The sequence below is a fragment of the Pinus tabuliformis genome, chromosome Q (genome assembly GCF_031772625.1).
Source record: "Pinus tabuliformis cultivar Carrire ecotype Pingquan chromosome Q, CPIR1, whole genome shotgun sequence".
Taxonomy (NCBI): Eukaryota; Viridiplantae; Streptophyta; class Pinopsida; order Pinales; family Pinaceae; genus Pinus; species Pinus tabuliformis.
This window is the reverse complement of record NC_142296.1, coordinates 747,103,343-747,127,775: the sequence shown is the minus strand read 5'-3', so window position 1 is coordinate 747,127,775 and position 24,433 is coordinate 747,103,343. Positions and strand designations below refer to the sequence as shown.

At 36.9% G+C, this 24,433-nt stretch overlaps 1 protein-coding gene across 1 annotated transcript in view; it reads right to left on the bottom strand.

Annotated features, from left to right (window-relative positions):
- Window positions 1–5,501: 5,501 nt before the first annotated feature.
- Window positions 5,502–24,433, bottom strand: part of ESP (separase) — a 223,359-nt gene continuing 204,427 nt past the window's right edge. The window contains exons 21-28 of the mRNA XM_089385190.1: window positions 9,593–9,645; window positions 9,267–9,493; window positions 8,831–9,119; window positions 8,303–8,733; window positions 7,885–7,958; window positions 7,474–7,806; window positions 7,305–7,392; window positions 5,502–6,221 (exon numbers count right to left, since the gene is read on the bottom strand). Coding sequence (XP_089241316.1) covers window positions 5,668–6,221; window positions 7,305–7,392; window positions 7,474–7,806; window positions 7,885–7,958; window positions 8,303–8,733; window positions 8,831–9,119; window positions 9,267–9,493; window positions 9,593–9,645 — 2,049 coding nt within the window. The 3' untranslated portion in view covers window positions 5,502–5,667. The remainder of the gene's footprint in view (window positions 6,222–7,304; window positions 7,393–7,473; window positions 7,807–7,884; window positions 7,959–8,302; window positions 8,734–8,830; window positions 9,120–9,266; window positions 9,494–9,592; window positions 9,646–24,433) is intronic.

Below are 24,433 nucleotides of genomic sequence, written 5' to 3'. Positions count from 1 at the left end.
AGGTGTTCTATTAGATTTCTCCATTCCCCATGGTCTCTTGAATCATTATGATGTTAAGGTTGTGAAAAGCCACAAACTTGCCCAAGGCAGGTTTTTTTGAAAGTTTGCCTAAACCCTTCATGTTAAGGAACAAAGCTGTCATGATGTAACCTTCTTCAAGGCTTTCATTGCACTAAGGGCCCTTTTTAGGGTTCCTTTTCCTCCATTACGTTCATATGGGCTTGACTATGAGCTATGGAAATTTGTGACTTCCTTCTCCTTCCATGTTGAGGGCCTTTCTTCCTCGCATCTGTGCACAAACCCCTTTTGACTCCTACCTCTACAAATTCTACCCCCTGTTAGATATTAGAGGGTATCTAAAGGGGTCAAACACTTCAATACACTATTGTATGTTTAAGAAAGGTGGTTTCCCAATTAGTCCATGAGTCTCTTCATCTAGGAAATAAATTGAGGTAAAATACTTTCTCAATGTAAAACCTTTCCAAAACGCAATTTATTACTTGAAGCCAATCCCTTCCCCTCTTTATATTGTTTTTCCCTCTCATAACCTTCATAGAAAGTATTTCTTTATACACACCAAGCTCAAGCAATAATTCAAAAGGAAAACTTACTTCTACATTTTGTAATCAACTAATTATTTCAGGGACTTGGTTAACTTACCAATTTGAATCATAACTTGAACAAGTGAGCTTTTCAAGTTGTCTCCCAAAATGACATTCCCTAGTAGGCCTTAGTCATTTCAACAATTGGAATCCTAATCTCCTTTTTTAGGTCCACTTTGCCTCCTACTAAAGCCACTTGCAATTTTATTTTCCCACGTTCGTGGAAATAAACTTCTTGTATTCCATCTATCTTCTCCTATGGATCACATTCACCAGTTCTTAATGTCATTCAATCCAAATTTCCATTCCCTACCACCTACCACTCATTCAATCGAGAGCATTCACCTACCACCTCTTCATTCCCAATAATCTCCTTTTCAATATTGTGACAATTCTCTACTCACAACAGAAGTCCCTTATTCTTCTCTAAATATTTTTGGACAAAATAAACTACAAAACTAGAACCTTTGAGACTTTCACCTCCTTGTAATTATTCACAAGGATAAACAAGGAATAAACTTGTTGTTTAATGAAATGCCAAATCCCATTTGACCTTAAGTTCTATCACCCCCATTTCTAATGGATGACCTTATTATTGATCTTGTACTTATGACAAAGTTATCATAACCATCTAGACACTCCAGCCTACCACAGATTTCCAAATGTGAAGGTATGAGCATTAGGCTAGCCAAAGGACGTCTTCCAAGCGGCCCTCTAGTCCTAATTTTAGTTCCAACACCACCATTGCACTCCAATTGATCTCAATTGGAAAAGATAGATAGACCTTCAAAAGGATCGATGATGTAACCAACCTACTCATCCACTATTCCTAGCTTCTACAAAACCCTACTAAGTCATGTTTTCTCCTTCATTCTTTCCTTCCTCATCAATTTCAAACTTAACAAGGAGAGATGTGATACATATGTTCTAATTTATATGTCAAGTTGCTCATTACATTATGTGATGGTAATAGATAGATCATAACCCCACAACAAAATTTTTGATATATGTATGGGACATTACGTTAGTTACACCCCTCTAACTATTACCGACTATTTCTCCAAATTGGCACCTATATCAATGCTTGTCCCACTACATGGATTAGTGTGACAATTTAATCTATACATTTAACATTAACGGCCTACAATTTAATGATAAATGGATTTATCAAGTACACTTAGCAAATGCTCAACAAAATTTTGAATATATATCATTGGTTATGTTACACCTAATTTTGTATGAGGCCTACACTCACGAATTTTTTTAGTACACTTGTGATTTTTATCACAAAGGCAAGTTTACAAGATGATTGACCTTTTAAATGGCCTAGGGGTAGTGAGTTCGGTTAATGATTTCCATGCCTTGGTTGATAGTTCATGACATTGAATGACCACGGATACCTTGATTGTACCTTATTTGGTATACTTGACTGTCACAGAGAGATAACAATGCATTTGGTCCATATTTTGCTAGAGGCTTGAATATGAGAATATATGGTTCCCTTGGTGGAATTTCGTGGCACTTTTGGGCTAAGTGAACATTATCTTGACATCTTAATTTGCTTGGCATTGTCATGGAATAGAATGCTTGGTGTATACCCCATCTTCTTTCGTATGGTTTATTGCTTTGATGAGCAAATTAGCATGGTTAGACTCCCATTTCTCCAATGCCCTCTCTTATGGATGTTTTTCACATGGATATGTTGCTTATGAGGTTGACCATGGCCCTATATGAAATGCCCCCTTATTTGGCTCATATGTGGAGACATATACACACTTAGCATCATTGCATGCATCTTTTGATGAGGTCATTCCCCTTCTTGAGTAATTCTTTGATCACTAAGATGACTTAGCAAATGGTTGGTGATGATAAAAGTATTGTTTGACTCATTCTTTCTTGGATCTAGCACTTTGCACATATAATGAGGTTTGAGTGGAGCACTCCCTTTCTCTAATGGCTTCGCCCATGTGGCCATGGAGTAACCCTATATTCATGGATATAGTAAAGTGCAAATTTGTAGGGTGTGGTTACATTTTGAAAGCCTTCTTGCACATTTACTTATGATTTGAGAGGATGCCTCAGCGTAGAGAAATAGATATCCACTACTGAAGGGTTTATATTGATGATTACATTTTTTCCATGCCATTAATAAGGATGTTTCATATTGGAGAAGATCTATGATGTTCCAAACCCTACATCTAGGGCTTCAATGGATATTTTGAGGATGTCCTGACTAAAGGGATACTTTTCTTTTGACAAAGTGCCCAAATTTCCATCAAATCAATGTCATTAGATGTAGAGTGGCTACCTAATTTCCAAACTGTGGTCCTAATATAATTCTGACAAATATTCACAAAGTTATGGTGTTTTCAAAATTGTCACAAGAGACCATACTAAGTATCATGTGCCACTTAAATGTTGTCATTTGCACATTTTATGGAGGACATTGGAGCATGCCATGTCTTATACCCTCTTTGAGGGAGATGTTCTGCCTTCATGGAGCTACTTTGTTGGAGGATATTGTTTCTTTATTCCTCTATATGTTAGATCTACGATTTTGAATTTGGATATTGTTACTTTATTGTCGATGAAGACAAAGCTCAAACATACATGAGTTTGGTATCTTCGTTATTTCTTGTGGTTGGGTTATTAGAGTTTCCTCTCCATGGATTCTAATGGATGTCTTTCTTGTTGCATTTGTGAAATGTAAGGGTTTTGTCCTATTGTGTGTGGCTCATTGTTATAATGCTTCTTATTGTTTCTTGTGTTATAGAAATTGCTAGAACTTGGTTTATAGGGCCAAGTGAGAAGGGTATCATCCACCCCTTTGGGAGGGTTTTATTAAGGACGTTCTCGCTGTTGAATCCTTTATTGTCTCATACACACCATTTTATTGTATCCAACATCTTACTTAGTGGGTGCTACAGTAATATTTCATTGTGTAAGGAATACCCTAATGGCATAGCTTACATGTGGCAATTTTAACCCTCCCAATACTTCTTTACTTTCATTTTCGGTTACAACCCTTGTAGTCTTGACCATTTATCAAGCTTGCCTTCTTGGATTGGCCTCTAAAGTCCATTTGCCCTTGTTGGATTGGCCCTAATCCCTTTCCCCTCATCATTCTTTTACCATTAAAACTATAAAAATATCGTTTTGCTAGAGCTATCTCTTCATAATGCCTTTGAACTTCATTGTTATAGCTTTATTATCCTACTACCTAGGGGTACCCCCTTGAGTTGGAAAAGACCCAACCTAAAGTAGGAAGATAAGTTACTTATGTGGCAGTGGTGACATTCTTAGTAGTTCCCTCTCAGGTTGCACCTTGTGGATTAAGGCTTGTATCATTAAGTGTGAATAAGGAGGCAACAGTATGGTATGTTTTGATGAACACTTGATGTGTGTGTATAGATTCACATGAGAAGCACAATTGAGCACAAAGGAGATGGTAGTTGGCTTTGTGAGAGATGCATCACACTCCACTGATCCTTACATTCGATATGAATTTTAATATAAGAGGTCCCATCCTCAAATTACTAAAGATAAAAATTAATAGAACTTGGTAACCGATGTGATTTCTCATATTTTAATTAGAACCCCAAATCTATGGCATAAACTTTGTTGAGAAGTTGAGAATTATATACAATTTATGAACCACTAACATGTAAGATATGGGATGCATTATCAACTCTCTATTGAATTTTAGTGCACGCATGAGCTTTGGTGAAAACCCACACAATTTTCTTATGAATGAATGAATGATACTTTAATGTCCACAAGACTAAAAATACTCTATGGGACCACCAGCCTCTCCACCTTTCACCTTTTAAAATTCAATCATTTTCTTATTCAAATTGGTGATGAGTTGGCTCAACCTTCTAATAGTCCCCTCGTTGAAAAGACAACGCCAAGGGACCGATGTTAACATATTTCCATAACTGTCCTTGATGTCTCTGAAAGCATCACATTCCAAAATAAAATGGTTTTCCAATTCCACTACCCCAAAAGTACAAAAAGTACACACCCATTCTTCCCAAGCTTCTTTAGGTCTTTTCCACCATCGCATTTCACACCGAAGTTGATGCAAGTTAGTTTTCAATTAAGCAATAAGAATCTTTGCTCACCACGGAATGCCATAACTGTCCTTGATGTCTCTGAAAGCATCACATTCCAAAATAAAATGGTTTTCCAATTCCACTGCCCTAGAAGTGAAAAAAGTACACACCCATTCTTCCCAAGCTTCTTTAGTTCTTTTCCACCATCGCATTTCACACCGAAGTTGATGCGAGTTAGTTTTTAATTAAGCAATAAGAATCTTTGCTCACCGCGGAATGCTAGCTCCAATGTACTCTTTTTGTTGGACGTCACAACTATGGTTGAATTCCTCAACATAGTACTTCTTTCTACCCAATTTTTTTCCCATATACTCTTACGGGAATTCTTCATAATAAAATTCTTTAACTCCTTCCTATTTGTGGACAGACATTGAAGTATGTATTCCATTTTTCATACATTTGTTGTTTTGTCTTATCCATGTTTTCTTTCTTTCACTCATATCTTCATTGAAGATAACTTTAGGCCATTTATCTACTCTTATTTGCTCAATTTTTTTTAAATGTCGTACCATATATTATTTATATCTTATTTACTCCATATATATCAATGAAAATATGCAATCCATATATATCAATGAAAATATGCAATCAATATATGTGACTTAAAAACTTTTGGTTTTGATCCATGAATTTTGAAGGAAATAACTCCTTAAATTTGTAATAAAGTTGAAAATTGACAGCCTTCAACTACAATTTAATTTGTCAAATTAGATTTTCGATGATAACATGTGAATTTCGAGGAAAGGCAATGACTCCAATATAATACGCAGCACATTTAGATCTATTACCTGAAAAAACCAAAGAAATTTTGATTGATTATTATGATAAAGATCCTCAGATTAATCGAATATACTACAATTTCCCTCTCATTTTGGATCAAAACGAGGCTTCTGGGAAAAATATTATTGCTCTAATGAATACATTACAACAATCGGCAATGGTAAAATGCCTTAAACAGAAGTTCTCTTGGTTTTAATAGTAGTGGGCACACCGTAGCAGACAGGGGATGCTCCAATCAGATAAGGAAGTCTGCATGTGCTACGCCCTTCACCGATAAAAGATCCTGTCCGTACTGTACCCCTTGTAGATTTTGATCTTATTGCGATGTCAAAAACATTCTCAGAAACTGCCCGTTCTACCTGCATGCTCTGAACTTCATCGTCTTTACCTTTCTGCGTAGGTTTTAATACCTTTTTGGCACCCTTGTGGCCAGCTATTGTGAGGTTTTGAAATTCCTCGAGCATTTCCAACTCGCTGCAATCACTAGACACTGATTCAAGCCATCCATTCAGCAGGATCCTGCTAAATCTATCAATATCACCATCCGTAACATCCCATAGGTTGGCTATAATCGAAGGACATCCAGCTATTATATATGACAACGGGACCCCAACAGGTTCATAATCCCCTCTACAAGAAAGCCTACCACTGCTGCATCCCATAAGAACAGCAGCAGCACAATGATCCAGTCTTCTTATATTCCTTCCAGAAAGATACTGTTCTCCTGGTAATATGCCACAACACACGAGTATGAGGATGTCAGAGAAGATAGTGCATAGCATGATATCCAAAATGACAATTGAAACAGTTTTAAAAAGCGAGAAAAGATGAGCGTAGAGAGGCAATATCACATTTAAGAAATTTTCAAAACAAAACATTTTAAGTGGTGGCAAGTATCCTATGGCATAATCCGATTAGTGAGTTTATGTCAAAATGATTAGATGACCAACAAGTCCCTAACGTAGTTCCAAGCTACATAGGAAGACTTCAACCAAATTACAGGCAAAACTACTTGTAAAATTATTGGATTGTAAACAGTACTACATTTCGGAAAACAAAAAGGCTGGAATCATATAAAGAATTGTAAACAGCACTACTAAGCAGGGTGCTGACTTCAACCAGAGAGAAAAATATGGGATAATTAATAATTATGTAGTTTCAAAATAATCCAGATGATAACGCAAACTGAAGTCACTGAAATGAGAAACAATAAAACACACACACACACAAAAATTATGAGAACGTTTTATAGGGTATTACCGTGTAGGTGTTTATAATGTACATTACGAAACTGATGCATACAGTGAATCAGAGGAAACAAAGGAAGGGCAAGGCACGTAGTCCAAATAATGTTACATGATAACGATTTGAAAAATAATCACAAGTTTCAAATCAGCTCACCCCGAAACATTGAAAAACACATGAAACCGCATGTCAATTACTTTATTCAGAAAGAGTAAACACAAAGAAGCATGGATAAACTAAAACAAGCTTCCTGACAAAAGAAAATAGCCTCAAAGCCTGAACAAAACGTGAGAGATAGTACCTGTTGGAAGGTCAGAAACCTTATAGTTATCTTCAACAGCCACAGTTAATACTAGAGGTAGCATGCACTACAGTTTGTACTAGACAGGATGTAGTGTTTAGAACATGACTATTACGAACAATGGGATTACTTACCATCTAATTTTTAATCGCTGGTATTATCATATGAGTTCCAAACCAAGATATGAACTAGCAAGCATAGCCACCAAAATGTATTTCAAATATTCATGATATGCATAGGAAATATGAGCAGTTTCCTTACCACTGCCATGTCCAAAATAGATAAACAGGTCATGTTTTTGAAGAGCTGAAATGCACTCGTCTGGAGAAGGAACAACTCCCATTTTACCCTGTAAACAATTTTTAAAAATCAGAATTTCCTTTATAGAAAAGAGAAACTGCAACAATACAAGTTCTCTAGCATATCTTACCTCCCAGCCTTTCTGATTCTTAAACCAATCCTCAAATGCAGCCTGTGTGCTACCAAGGTCTCCACTTGGATTCAACAAGTAGAATGTATTGTAAGGGTCAACAGTTGGTAACCTAACCGGCTGTTCTAATACAGAAGACTTCATGGTTTTCCTTGAAGATCTTTCCTGCTTGGTGTTCTTTCTTCCTTTCAACAAAGACTTCTCTCTCTTACCAAAACCATCGACAGAAGCTGCATTAGATCGGTGAGCCATTACTGCCAAAATGCTGCTCACTGAAGGCATGCGATAAACTTCATGTTTCCTAAGTATTGGCAAACTTTCCCAGGGAAGGACCTGTGCCATGAAAAGGATAAATAAATAGAGTTACCATATGTCATGAATGATACCATAGTGTGATGTTTGTTTCTTTACCTGTGAATTTGCATCAAGTACAAGAACCACTGGTTCTCTCTGGATGTGCATCATATTTGAACCTATAAAATCCTCTGCAAGTTGCATGGGAGAAAATTTTCAGATTCAGTGCATTCATTAATTTCAACTTTAAACCGACTTTTCTTTTGCTTATACCAGCATAGATCAATCTTAAACCTACATATATTAAGCACCCAAAGGGATCAAAAGGAAACTGAGACACAAAGCCCTTGACGCTAAAGAGATCGGGAATTAAAATGGATCTATGCCGGTTCATTTTATTCATGTGTGTGTGTGCGTGTATTATGATCAAACTTCATTTCACTTTTATGTTACAGAAGTCAATTATTCTTTATTTTTTGTTTATTAGCATTATATTGAGTTACCCATCTCATAAATATTGAGATGTAGAGTGCACCTTGCTTCTCTTGGTGCATAGAAATTCCTGGTTCATTATCATGCACTTTCTGATCAGCAATCGTATCTGGTTCTCTACTTTTAAAGACACTAGAAAGTGCTTTCGCAACTTTGCCAACAATTTCTTCTTTTTGAGATCCTTCCAAGTTGTCTACCCCAGAGCTCTGCAGAATATTGAAATTTTTCCACAGCAGACAAGAAACACCCTTCTCAATTTCATTATATCCGAGAGAAGTACTACCAGCCAAAAGGACTTTCAATAGGCCTTCATCAACTGGAACATGAGTTTCCACACCTGGACTTGTTGCCACTAAGCCCAGCATTAGCTTGACATCTTGTATACATGCATCTACAGCATTATGGATAGTAGCTTCTAAGGGTTCTCCCAATAAGAAGCACTTCCATGGACCAAGCCAAGAATCTTCAATTCCCCTGAAAATATGCAGAAAATTATAAGAAAATGACTTAATCAAGTTATAGACTATAGGTATCTTGTGGAGAATTGAAGAGTTTTCATATAATGTTATACCTTAGAAGTTTGGCAAGCCTTTTATCAAGTTCAATTCTCCACTGCCACCATCTACATTTATCCTCATTGCTTGGAACAGGCAAAGAATCAGAGGTTGACAACCGACTTTCCTCAAGTACCATCCCAAACTCTTCAGCAACTACATCCACAACTGTTTTGGATGATCCATGGATCAAGTTTTTGACCTCTGAGCCACTATCAATGTCATTTCCTTCTGAATCTTCATAATCCAGATCAATAGTGTATGGACAAGATACTGTACTCCCTCGAGCATCATCTTTTGACAACCCTGACATTGTCAAGAAAATATGCTCAACAATCTCCTTAATATAGATAAGCAGTCTAACTAAATCACTCTGTACTGGTTTTGTCATTTGAAAAGTAATATTTAGAAAAATATGGGTTTAGACGATGGACTAACTAAGAAAATACAAACCTTCAAAATTAGAAAGAATAGGCAACAAAAGAACCACAGGTTGCCCCTTAGAGCCAAATCGTGTGAGAAACATCCATGCTGGAGAAGAATTATTGAATGGCAGATCCCCCAGAAGAGACACATATTTAGAATCCAATAAACTGACACAGATAACTGTAGAAAGTGGTATGTTTTTGAAAAAATCTCTGACAAAGTGTTCAAGATCCTCCACAGTCTCTGGCATAAGTCTGGGCCAGAAAAATAGGAAATGCTTAGATAAACACTCAATACTAAAACCAACATGGAGGTTATTAGAAGAATATACAAATGTAATAATCATTAGGAACCTGAGGGCTTGCTGCACTCTTGTTATAAAGTCCTTCGAATTGTGATGATGTTCCTGCAAAAGACACTAATTTAGAGCAAAGCTTCACTATCAAAAATTGAATCCAATGGCCAGATGTGACATTGCTAATATTATCTTGACTGTAACAAATTAACAACATTCAAAGGAAGATACAAATGAACACTCAAAGCTTTTCATAACATATACAAGCACAATGACTTCTTCTCCAGCATTTCACAAGTCTAGTATCACCTACCTTGGTGCATGTACACTAGAACAAAAAGGATGTAGAAGAGAGATTACTGGATATACATTAATATCCTAAAAATTGTATGTAGATGTGGTGTAGATGTCTTGTTTTGAGGTGACTTTTTTTTGGGCTCTCAAACTTGGCCCAAAGAGGTCTACCAGCATATGTGTAAGCACTATTGCTCAGATAGTCAATGCCCTGGAGCCATCATTATTTACTGCTATTGCTGTCACATAGGAATTATCATGCCAATGGTTTTTATCTAGCTGATGCAAACTAAGAATGAAACAATATATATGTACTCTTATTATCACAATGTCACTGTCGATGTATCAATGTCAGATCTGTGTAAACTCATTGTCAAGTCTTGTATGCTTATATGTCAAGTCAACATGTCATGTATTAATTGTTAACTCTTCATCAACTATATGTCACTGTTATAAACAATGCAAATCCTGGGTCATGAACTAATTATGATAAAGTTATCATTGTTATTAAGAAATATAGTTAGTGTCAACACTTCTTGTCTTATCTCATAGGAAATCTGTCACATAAGCTTACTACAACCCTATAAAAGATCACCTAAGGTACTGTCATATCATTTCATATTATCAATGTCAAGTCAAACCCTATAAGTCAAAGTCACATACAAACTATCTTGCCAAAGCCCAGCTACACCTATTGTCATAATATTTCACTGTTGTTAAGAGTATCAATTATATCAATTCACAATTCAAGGATCAATTCACTACCATCCACAGTCATGTTTTAATTTTCAGTCATATATACTTTCAATTTTCTATAGTCATTTATGTCTATGCAAATTGTTGCTTGTCTCATAAAGGTACTCCACACAAGTTGTTATATGTCATACATGTGACTGCTTAAGCTTACTGGTATAAGGTAAAGTTACTAATGTTACACATTAAGGTGACTATCGATGACTGATTTCAGGTATTTCAGAAGTTACAATGAAACTGCATGTTTGTGCTTTTATAAACCCTTTAGAATAATTTAATGCAACATACAACAACACTCGGAACCAGTCATTGGTTTAGTGCATTTTATCCTACCAATGTTGTGAAGTGAATGATTGGCTTAGTACATTTATTCCCTAAAGTTACTCACTGATATACAATGAGATTGCAGCGAGAATTATTGTCATATATTGACAACTGTAGGTGAACAAACTTCCTATACACTGCTTCTTATCATATTCATAATGGGAAACCACAGGGTACTAAAACTCTTCCAGGATCCAAGTCCTTCTGCTCAACTTTTGAACCGAATATCCATGCTATTTCTTCAGAAAAATTGCCAGTGTAATATCACAAAGAAAGAGTTTAAGAGTACAACATTTGCAGTTGATTAATACCACAGAATTATGGTCCCTTACAGAGTTTCAATGCCCTAATAAGGGACAAGCAAGCTACCAGTCCTTCGCACCTTTTGAAGCCTCCTCAATCAAACATAAATATGCAAGATGAGTTCTGGATTGATGCCCTAATGCAGGGACGAAGACTTTTCTTTCACCAAGTCCACAGATTCAGGAGACCGAGCTTCAAAATGCCTCTCTATATTTCGTTGTTGAGTTCTTCAATTGTTCAGGAATGCGGACTTTGAATCCTTGTAAAAGTCTTTGCTGCCCTAGTTCCTAGATGTACTTTAGAACATTGTACTCATTGCTCTTGAAGCAATGCTCTAAAGACTTTCGCTGCCCAAATTATACTTGCAAAGAACCTTACCCAAACGAATCACCGAGAAACAAATAATAAGATAGAAATAATAATAATAATAAATAAAATAAAATAAATAAAAAGACAACAACCAAAAAAACCATTCCTAGATTTCTTGTTGTTCTGTTATAGAAGTCAAAATTCTTAGAACATAAAATGTGTCCTAAATTTTTTTTATGCTTCCTGTGTTGCGTTCCCAAACGAATCTTAAAGGATTATAACCAAACCCAATCAAAAACACAAAGAATGACCCAATGTGTTAAAGTTGGCAACTAGGGCCAAACTCCATGTGGGTCATCTTATTTATGGCAGCTGATATTTTTTGTGGATTCCTCTCGTCGAGAGGTGTAGAATTGATCTAAAGATCATCCAATTCCGATATGTATTCATGGAGATATGAATTTATTTGTATTACCCGACAAATTGTCAAGGTCGGCCAGCAACCAAATTAACCCCAACTTAACCCAACGTAGCACTATAAATAGAGGTGGCTTGCAAGTCATTTGAGACACACACTCTCGTGAGCTCTCTCCACTTGTTTGAGTTTTGGTGGTAGGAGAGATCTAAAGGAGAATACACTGCCCTAGAGGAGATGCCCTAGCCCTAGACGCAGTCAAAAGGAGAAGGCTCTACGCAGTCCTAGGAGACACTTCTATACGCTGTCTAAGGAGACTCATACACTGTCCAAAGCCGCAGTCAAGGAGGGTTCTATATGCAACTAGAGGAGACTTCTATCCACAGCATTTAAGGGTGCCCTAGCCGCAGCATTTAAAGGTGTCCTAGGCTGCAGTCAATGAGGATTTTTATGCAGCAAGACGAGGCACTTATACAGAGTCTAGAAGAGACTTAATTCCGCAGAGAAAGGAGGTTCCAAACACAGCTATAAGATGCCCTAAGTCACAGTTAAAGGGAGGCTCAATACACAGTCCATGAAGGTCCTTAATTACGCAGTAATTAGATTCTCATATGCTGTTTAAAGAGAGCTACAATCCACTGTCCTAGAAGGCTCCTATACGCAGTCCTAGAGGAGAGTAAGACGCAGTCATCTAAAGGTCATAAATCCGCCGTAAAGAAGAAGATAACTGCAGTTGAAGGAGAGCCCTATCAACGGTTAAATCTAGCTGCAATGGTAGGGAAATCTGACCACATTCAAAGAAGGCCTAAACGCAGCAAAGAGAGGCCAGATCCATAGCCCAGAGGAACTCCTATCTGCTATCCTAAAGAGGCTCTGATCCACAATCTATAGAGACCTAGCCACAGCAAAATAAAGACCTTTAATCTACAGCAAGAAGGAGCCTAGACAACATGGGATTTGACAGTTTTTAATAAGGCTGATCTAAGGTCAAACAAGTCTGTCTAAGATGATCTCTCAGGATAAGATTGGAAGACACATTGCTGTTCAAGGGTCAAGATAGTTGGGTGGTGTGTGTAGACCTAACTTGTTGCTGGGCTAGGCTTGTATTAAGGGTTGCACAAGTCAGTCTTGAAAGTGTGGCAGTGCTGGAACCTCAACTTGGATCACCGCAGCCTTTGAAGGCCTGTTGTTGACTGTATCAAGGATAAGGACTGAAGTTTGATGCACAAACTCATGTAGCAGTGACAGCTATTACAGCTTGAAGACAACAGCATTCTGGGAGATATATTGGGTCAAGGTTTGACTATGTTTGGCTCAATTTCATGAGCTTCCTGTTGATGCTTCTTGGATGAAAGATTCTGTCCAGATTGACCAGCAGACTTGTATATTTGTATCTCTCTCTCTGCTGAACTATTGAAGAATATTAGAAGAATTGATCAAGGGTTTCCCCACATTGGGGTTTGTCCCTGGCTGGTGCCACATCTTGTGTCCTCTTGTCTTAGCTTGTCTTCTGCTGTTTATGTTTATGTTCTATCTAAACTTCATTATCATGCTGATGTGATTGCTAATCTGAATATTGTCATTGGGCTAATATGAAAATTTGAAGTAAAGTGCTCTAAGCATAGAACATACCTAAAATTTAACAGCATGTTCCTTCTGCAAATGGAAATAAATATATGATGATATTTATTGATGACTACACCATAATGTGTTGGATTTATCTATTGAAAAACAAATCTGATGCTTTTCAAACATTCAAGAATTTTCATGCATGGATTGAAAATGATGCACAATCTCATATTGGCTCTATTCGCACTGATAATGGAAAAGAATACATTTCAAATGAATTTGAAAACTATCTTCGCCAGCATGGGATCAAACATCAAACTATTGTGCCTTATAATCCCCAACAGAATGGAGTAGTTGAGAGAATGATGTTCCATGATGTTTTTCAAGAATATGAAATTGATGTTTTGGGCCGATGCAGTTCTATGTGTTGTGTATGTAAAGAATAGGTGTCCATCTAATGTTATTAGAAGCAAGACTCCTTATGAAATGTGCTATGGCCACATTCCTTCGGTAATGCATCTCAGGGTCTTTGGTTCCACCTGTTATGTCTTGATACATAAGGAACAAAGAAATAAATTTGGTGTAAGGAGTCGTAAGTGTATCTTCTTGGGGTATTCAAATACCTCCAAAGCATAACGTCTCTATGATGAAATTAATAAGAAGTTTGTAGTATCTAGAGATGTGATGTTTCTTGAATATTCTAGGGCTTACAATGTTGTTGAACGTAAGCTTGATCGCTTGGATAGATTCAACATGCAAAGGATTTTCAAGAATTTGATAATGAGATTCCACATCTTGAAGGGGGGATTCCTATATTGGATCAATTTGTGGAATCTACTTTTGAAGCACTCTCTCCCCCACATGAAGCTTCAGCCATTGATGACACTTTGAGTGATGTGACAGAATTAGGAGACTAAATCTTGACTCAGCCCCAACTTAGTCAACTGAGCAGCCTAGGCCATCTTAGAAAGGCCCTCCAAAATGGCTGACAAAGACACTTGAAAGTGTTCATCTTGATGAGGTTGGAAAGACAAGAACAAGAAGTTTAACCAGACAGAATGGAGGTGATGTAGACGATTCTAATTCACCTGTTGATATGGATGTTTCTTATGATTGTGAATTGAGTTTGTCTTCAAATTTTGAACCAACTTCCTTCAAAGAAGTTGCTTCTCATGATGAATGGAAAGAAGCGATGCAAAAAGAGTAAGATGCCTTGATAAAGAATAACACGTAGAAGCTAGTTGATCCTCCATTGGCAACCAAACCAATAAGCTGCAAGTGGGTCTACAAGAACAAGTATAAAGTTGTTGGTTTACTTGACGAGCACAAAGCCAAGCTTGTGGCAAAAGGTTTTGCACAAGAGGAAGGGATCGACTATGAGGAGACTTTTTCCCGCATAGCAAAATGGGCTATTATTCGGACACTCTTTGCCTTGGCAGCTCAAAACGGTTGGAAATTCCATCAAATGGATGTAAAAACCAATGTTCCACCAAGACTCCGGGCGGGGAGACGCACAGGGGGGACGTGTGGGAGTACCCTCAAATTTTAGGGAAATTTCGGGGGTGTGGGGAGTCGTCGAGGTATATATATATAAATATTTATATATATATATATATATATATATATATATATATATATATATAATTCAAGTTGATATTCATTGTTCATTGTTCAATAATGAAAGCATAAAAATATTAAATAGACAATTGAAATTTGAGTCATTGATCCATCCTCATCATTCATTTTAATACATACATCATTCATATGACATACTCAAGTGACAAGTCTCATTATTGAATTAATTATTATTCATACATACCATGAGATTCGAAAAACAAAAATAAAAATCAATAATAAAATATTCAAATACATTGATCGATAACTCATTCAAATCAGCATTGCGTGGAAATGGAAATGACTTTGGGTTGAAATGAAGTGAGCTTTTAACTTTAAGTTTTGCCTTTCATGTCTTTTAGGTTTAGGCTTTTAAGTTTTAGTTATTTAGTTTTAATTTTAATTTTTTTTTTAGACTTTTAAGTTTTAGTTATTTAGTTTTAATTTTAGTTAAAAAAAAAATTAATGGTTTTGATTTTTGAATTTTGAATTTTGAATTTTTTATTTTTAAGTCTTATTAGACAAATTTAAAGGGGGACGCCCAGGCGCACCCTTTTTGGGGAGTCTAGACTCCCACACTGAAGGGGGACGCCCAGAAGCACCCTTTTTGGGGAGTCTAGACTCCCACACTAAAGGGGGACGCCCAGAAGCACCCTTTTTGGGGAGTCGTGGGGAGTCTAGACTCCCACACTGGGGAAACGCACCCCCTTGCGTCTCCCCAAGACTCCCCAAAAAGGGTGCGTGGGGAAACGCACCCCCAAGAGACTCCCCGTCCCGGGTGCGTGGGGTGTGAGGGGTGCGCGCACCCAACCCTGGGGGACGCGTCCCCGTGGAACACTGGTAAAAACTGCTTTCTTGAATGGAGATCTGAAAGAGAATGTTTTTGTCACAACCAGAAGGATTTGTTGTGAAGGGTCAGGAACATAAAATATGCAAGCTTGTAAAATCCTTGTATGGCCTCAAGCAAGCACCGCGAGCCTGGTACGAGAATTTAATTGAGCATCTTCTGAAACTCAACTTCAAACATGATGATCTTAATGATGCAACTTTTTTTGTCAAGAAAGTTGGCAAAACAGTTGTATATCTTGTGGTGTATGTAGATGATCTTTTGATGACAAGGAACAATGAGAGCTATATTGCATCCATAAAAGAGGAGTTGAGGAAAGGTATTGAAATGATAGACATGGGGTATGTTCACTACTATCTTGGTATTGAAATAACTCAATATCCAAAGTTTATTATTCTCTCAGAAGAAGTACATTGGAGGTCTGTTGAACAAGTTTGGCATGGCTGAGTGCAATCCTTTGACTACTCCAACGAACAGAACTTAAAGCTCACATGCATTGAAGGAAAAGAATTTGAGAATGCAACAAAGTATAGACGACTTGTAGGAAGTCTCAACTACCTGACTACTACTAGACCAGACATTCCATTTTTTGTTGGAATCCTCTCCAGGTTTATGCAAAAACCTTGTGAGGGACATTGGTCTACTGCAAGAAGAGTTCTAAAGTACTTGAAGGGAACTCAAGACTTTGGAATTAATTATACACAGGTGGGTGACTTCAACTTGATTGGATACTCTAATTCACACTTCGATGGAGATAATGAAATTGGGGTATCTACTTCAAGTTATGCTATGAGTCTTGGATTAGGAGCTGTCTCCTGGAGGTCACGCAAACAATCAGTTCTAGCAGATTCCACAACTGAGGCAAAATATGTGGCAGCAACTGAAGCAACAAAGAAAATTGTGTGGCTACAGAAAATTCTGGAAGATTTGCAGGACAAACAAGTGCATTCAACTCCTCTCATGATTGACAACACTTCTGCAATAAAGTTGGCCAAAACCTAAGGTTTTGTGGTCAAACAAAGCATATCAATACAAAATATCATCTGATTTTGACATCATGTTGAGGCCAAGACAATTCACCTACGTCATTGTTCCACAAATGAGCATATTGCAGACATTTTCACCAAAGCGCTTGGAAGAGAAAAGTTCGAAAGATTCAGAACGATGCTTGGACTTACCAACATCCCTTCAGGTTAAGGGGGGGGAATGTTGACACCTAATCTTTGGGTTTAGGTAATAGATGTAAAATAATGTAAATAAAAAATAAAGAGAATTGGAATATGAAGAGACACTAGGAGATGAAGCCCAAGGGTCTCTCCCTCCATGTATATATCTATAATCAGTCTTAATGTAAAATCACAATTTGCTTTGAGGGGTTACCTCCCGGCCTAACTATAATAAATGCGATGGAATAGAAAATTCTACTCTAACAAACTGAAACATAAAAGACATAATACAAATGTGTGAAATACAACTATCTAATGACACTAAATAAAAGGGAGTAGGGTTAGAGATACTAAACAAAACGATGCCTTATGGCATCAAATGTCATCAATGTGGATCAATCCTGGGCATCTATTGACTGACTGGTAGATCAATAGGCTACTTATTAGATGTCCCTTGTTGAAATTTAACCCTCTTCGGTTGGTGTAATTGCTCATCACTATGTTGCATATCTCTGTTGAACTGAAATTTGTTTCTCTTTCTTCTCAAAGGAGGGGATGGGCGGTGGAATGAAGAAAAGTGATAGATTGGTTGAACATATTCTAACTCAAAGTGCAGTGGATGACCCTGTGGCATGACTTCTTCACCATTTTCTAATCTCTTTGGAACTTCCACATGATACCTTCCCTCCACTTCTATGTATAATCTACCATGCCACCTGTTGTTGTTGGAATGGTGGCGTAAGATAGATCCATTTGAATATAACAACCAAGATCAGCTACAAACTTCCTAGAAAGAAGCATTCCCCACATGTCTGGCGCATCAATTACTGCTATGTCCATGGTGATAATCTTGTATGAGTAATCAACTAATGCGACCTGTATATCCCTAACCACACAAGGACTTCAACATTTTTAGAATCCATTGAGAAAATGTTATGATAAGGTCTAGAGATTTTTAAGTTTAACTGTTCCGTAACTTTATTAGTCATAACATTTGTGGATGCACCAAAGTCAAGCATGCAATTATGGAGCAAACGATCATTTATGTCTAATGTCAGGAAGAAAGGTTGATGGTCTTCATTAGTCATATAGCAATTTACGTCCTTTAACCTGATTTCTTCATCTTTAGGCTAAGTATCAAATCTTTCTTGTTGAGCCAGCCTAAGGCTTTAAAGAATGAAGCTCTTTGTGATGGAATCTTTAGTAGTTCTAATACTGGAACTAACATCTTAATGTTATTGATATATGTTGCCCAATCTACCTTTAAGCCAGAATTATACTTTTCAGATGGAACTCATCTATTTTGACTCTAATCCTTACCTCTTCTGGTATAACCTTTACTTTTTGCAAGCTCAAGAATCTTCTCCTAAGATGGCTTCTCATTATATGCTTGAGTGATGGGGTCTTTCTCTTCATTGAAGGTGTTGATGGCAAAAGCTAAAGATATCATGTCGGCATATTGACTTTCCTTGGATTTATCTTAACTTGCGTTATGATCTTGTTGGTTTCTCCTTTCCTCCAAGATTCTTCTAGCAAAGGCACATGTACTCTCTTCACGGAAGCCTCACAAGATTTGCACAAAGGAATAGGCTCATCAATCATATTAGCAAACTCAAGTGGTGTAGGAGGTCTTTGATCATATCATGGATTTCATCTTCGCTATGGATTGTTATCATTACCTCGTTGTTATTATTATCTTTAAGCGGCATACTCTGCATCTGGGACCTTTCCATTTGTATTAATTGATTTTGCATCTCGCTTACCTGTCTAGCATGTTCAATTGTCATTTCATTCAGGAATCGGGTCAATTCTTTAATAGATTCTTATTCTTCTTCTTTAGTTTTTTTCCCTTAGACTTGATTTGGACTCTTTCAAAACCAGGGATTTATGACTTTCCTGAGGCTTTCTACTCCTTTTCTCATTCCTCAGTTGTGCTTTGGGCAATAGCGAAAGTGTTGGGATGAGCACGTCTTATCTCATACTGCGTCTCTACAGGGTAAGCCTCAAGATATTGTTTAAGAATTGTCTTGTCAGGAGGCTTGTAATCTTGAGTCATATCCCTTAACAGTTTATTAAATCTTTGGTTAAATTCTTCAACCGTTTCATTTTCCTTTTTCTTGATGGTGTTGAATTCCTTTAGCAAATACTTTCCTTCTCTCTTGTCTCCATACTTATCTCTAAATAGATCAAGAAGGGTTCTCAAAGAATTGAAGGAATTGTCAACTTTATCTTGAAACCAATCGAGGGCATCATCTTCTATAGAAAGCACAAATAATTTCATTAGAACATCCTAGTGATTATAGGCATGGCATGAGCGAATCTTTGGATAAAGTAGTTGAACTTCTTTACGTGACTTTTAGCATTAATAGCATTGTTCCCTTGGAAGAGAGGCAGCTTACTCATAAAGGATTCATTCGGAAAATCATGTGGATATCCCTGAATGTTGTTGAAGTTGCAAGGCCCGTAGAAGTCACCCGTGATGTTTTCATTTATAGGATGGTTGATGAAAAGAAAATGGAGATCAAGGAGAGCTTCTTGTTCGAGAAAATTTAGACGACCTCTAGAATGTAATTTTTTTAACTGAGCTCTTAGAACCCATTCAAGATCAAGAGCGGGGTTAACCAAGCTACCAGGATTTATTCTAGAGAACGTTCTTTTGAATCGATGAAAAAGTGAAGTCGCTACCCAAACAGGAAACCAACCTAAATGTCCAAGTGTTAATGGTGAATGAACAAGATGAGAGATTAGTGAGAGAACAAAAGATAAGATGATGAAAAGATGAAGAATGATCAAAGATAAGCGCCAAAAAATGTTGTGTCACTTGACGAGCTAATGAATGGCGAAAGATGAAAAGATTTAGAAATTGTCGTAAACACCAGGAACTGAAAATTTTATCCCTGGCAACGTCGCCAAAAAATGTTGTGGCGTTGGCGAGATAACAAAGATGAAGTTGATTAGCAAATTAAGAGAAGAGATGATAATTGTCGTAGAGCCAAAGCCCAATAAAATGGTTCCCGGCAATAGCGCCAAAAAATGTTGCCGCCCAAATTGTACAAGCATCGTGACAACCGCTCAATGTGGGGGTTGTCACTCTGATCCATGCCCACTCCATTCTAATTCTCCCAACAGTAGGCTTTGGGGGGTAGTCCCTATTGAATGAGGTGATGGAAAACAAGTTGGGAACCAACTCGCTTGGGAGACACAGATGAGTGACCTAGCTACTTGGTTAAAATTAGCAAGACCTAAGGATTTAATTAGATTTGGAGACGAGACCAGTGCTTTATGGCGTCACAATTCTTGCTTATTACAAATTTAGACGAAGTAACCGAATGAACACCCGATGCTTCATATGATAGTCTAACCTATATGAGATGCAATTCCAAAGAACTAGGTGCGATGTAAGGGTGTTGGTTAATTTTAGATTGAATGCCTAGTCTAAGTTGAACCTCTCCCTTAATTGTTTTGACAAACAGTCTTCAGAGTAGGTTGTGACATGGAAGCCAATGAGAAACAGGCAGTGACTTGAATAACGATACCTCCATTTGTGTTCCAACCACCCAGCACCTCAGGTGTTGCAAAGACTGTGGCTCTGACAACTGCAAGGTCACTGTGTTAACCACTAAGAACGGTTGAATCCCTCAAGCTAATTGGAAAAGGGCTTCCCTAGGAGTCTATCAACCAATCTTATGCTTGGAAGTAAATTATTAATGCAAATTAAGTCCTAAGATGCTAGTACAATATTTATGAGTGAAATTATCTTGGCTTAAAATTCGTTTATGTTATTTAAATACTTAATGTGAATTATCTTAATAGCAAGAGTACTTCACAATGATTATATAACAATCTTAAACAAGATAAGTGCTTAAAGATACAAGTGCAAGCTTCAACTATAGATTAATCCACAAGATGCTAACTAATTCTTGACAAGAACTTAGAACAATTTATCCACTTCTCAATTAGCCACAAAGTTATAAGATGTCAATCACAATCACCAAAAATGTTTCCAAACAAAATTATGTGTAATCTTATTACTCAATGTCAATTATTAAGAGAAACTCAACCGGATTCACAAGATACCAATATGCCCAAGAGACTTGTCACCAAAATGATTTATGATTTACGTGCTTTAGTGAGTGCCTATTAGATGTGAAACATGAATTCTTATAGTACATAAACTCACAAGCAAACACAATGTTAGCCACTTCAACAATATAACTGCTAGGAACAAGTAACAACAAAATATAGAACTATGAAAACACTTATGTACTTTATGTTCCAATGATCTTTTTATGAGCAATGAGTGACTATTATGACAACAGTAAGAGACTTATGACAGCAGCAAACAAATTTTCTCTAAATATCAAATTCAAAGTGTATATGCTTGCCCAATGTCATAAAGAGAAACCCAACTACCAAATAAACTCAGACAATTCAAGAATCAGATGTATTAACCCTTTTAAGAATAATTTTTCCATTGTTATATCAGATCTGAAATCTTAATTACAGCAGTAAGAAAAGAGCATGAACAGTGAGTTATTAATGCTTGAACCAATTCCAAATTTAACTCAAAACTTAGAAAAAATTACCAATACTGAAAAATCCAGTGTTTAGTCCCTTTAGAGAGTGTTCATTTAGAAAATTTCAAAATTGATTCTGCGTTTTATGCAGAAAAATTCCAGCAAACAAAACTTTAGATCTAGGTTAGATCCTTCATGCCCAAGTAGCCAAAATTTAGAAAAATTCAAATACTGCAATTTTGAGTTATTTTGACCAATTTAAATGTGAAGTAATATGATGTCGCTGTTATAAACTGAAAATTACAGTAGTAATAAAACAGTGAGAATTAGGGTTTAGAGAGCAAACCCTAGGCCAAAGGTCTTGAAGATCCCTTCGTCCAAATTTGCTGAAATTTTGGGATCAAATTGCCACTTCAAAAAAATAGATTTTTTGAAGTTCAAAACCACCAAGTCTTCAGTCCAGAAAAATTAGACGTAAATTTACGGCAGATTAGGGCTAAGGAGGGCCAACGCTAGGCCTAATATGGCTAACATTGAGGGCTAGGAAGCTAAAAGAAGGTGGATTTGGGGTCAAAGATGGCCAAGGAGAGAAAAACGAAAGGAAATGAGACAAGGAAAAGACCTAAAGGGCTAGATGTTGGACAAAAGAGGTAATGGCTAGGGTTCTAGGGCTAAAAAGCTCACAGTTATTCCAAAGGGCAATCGTCTACGGTCTCTGAAGGAGGTCGAGGTCTTCCAAGGCAACGACTAGGCCAAATTTGGCCTTAAACCTTCAACGCAAGGGCAAGGAGGGGAGGTTGAGGCCTCTAAGGCTTACAGGCTACCCTAAAAGGGCATAAAACGCTGACGCAGGGGGGATATAGGCTGATGCAGGGGCCTTAGAGGTTGAGGTTGGGTTGGAGGAGGTTGGACTTGAGTTCGGGTGGCCCAAAAAAATGAAACCCTTTCATTAGAAAAAATTTCCTATTCCAGATCTGAATTTTGCTGCAAAATTTTCAATGGTTGGCCCTCCAAAAATTTCTAGAAACTAAATCTTGCCCTCAAGGACCTAGATCTAGCTCTACTTTAGCCTCTTCTCTTAACTTCACCTACAAAAAATGGAAATAAAACACCCAAACCCCAAATATATACGAAATCTCAAAACCCCAATTAGCTAAAATATTTTACAAATATACAAGGGTTTTGTAAAATAATTTTTTTGAGAAATAAAAATTTTATGACTATTTTCTTTGATAAATGGCTAATAATACTTTAGAAACCCCATGCACACTATAGCCTTAGCGAAGATTAAATCCACCAAATAAATATTCAGGATCCAAGCAAAGTTGATCCCTGCCCACAAATTGTGAACTTAGAGACCAAGGACTAAAGTACCTACAAACACTATGTATTTATCTCACGACAATCCGTTAAATCATATAGCAAATCAAATCACCTAAGGTTATCCCAAAACTATCAATAGAATGATTTTATCTCCATCTAATGGAAAAACATATCTTACCATTTATCAACACAACATAGGAAAGCTCGCAGTAAGTACATACCACAAATCAATGAACATGGACACCTCAAATTGCACCCCAAAGTCCTTATTATGATAAAAATAAAAGTTCTCAGCGGGACAATAGTGTTACATAAAAGCTTCAGCAACAATTTCTTAGCCAGAATCAGATGGCTAGAGACTCAAATGACTCTTTAATTTATAGATACATCCTCCATGTGAAAAATAATGGCTAGTTTGCTTGATCCTTGTCAAAATAATCTCAATCGTCGAAAAATACTTGATCATCTTTTTATCTTAGCCATTGAATCTTTATTTTTGAGGAATTTTCGAATTTATCATTTAGTTCAAAATTCAAAATTAATTATTGAGTTAATTTCCTCAAAAATGTGACTTTCACTTAACCACCAAGGTCCAATGGTCCATTTTTTCTTGAAAGAACCAATATTCCCTTGGTGGAAGCCCTCCAAAAATTCATTCTTTTGGCTTAGGGTTTTAATTCAAATTTCTCAGAAAATGTAATTAATTGACACTTGAGGGCATTAATTATTTTGCCACCCTCTAATATTTTAATCATGGTGTCTTAGTATGAGGGACCATGCATTAAAATACTTTTTACATAAGATTTAAAATTTCAACACTCAAAGGAGAAATACTAGTTCGGCTTAGACCCTCAAATTACTTACTCAATCTGCGACACAATATGATCTAGTAGACCAAGTAATTTATGATAAAATAATTTAGCCAACTATCTTAAATTATTCCCAAATCACATTTACATAAGACTCGACTAAAACACTAGGACTCACCTAAGATTTTGACGAAGAATTCCACCCTAGATTTGGGGTGATGTTGGAGGGAAAGACTTTGCCGACCAAACTGTGTTTGGAAACACAAATGAATCAGTGAGACGAAAAACCTCCCAGGATGAAACTCTCACCAAAATAATAGGCTTATCTAGGTTGCTACATACATTCACGGTCTTACTAGCATCATTTACATTACATAACTTGTATAATACATTTATAACGGCACATGAACTAATGATAGATGATCTAAACTTGTTAAAAAAATTGGTACTTCCGCTTCCTTGAACTTTGACAAAATGTGTGCAACACCTCCCTTGTGGGAGAGCCTTCTAATTTCCTCTCCTCAACTCACTCCATTCACTTGGGCATACCTTGAGCCCTTCTAGTTGTAAAATATCTTTGAAATTCTGCAATTGCTATAGTGAACAATCTTAAAACTGAAAACTAATTCATTTTCACTAAAACATGGAATTTATCT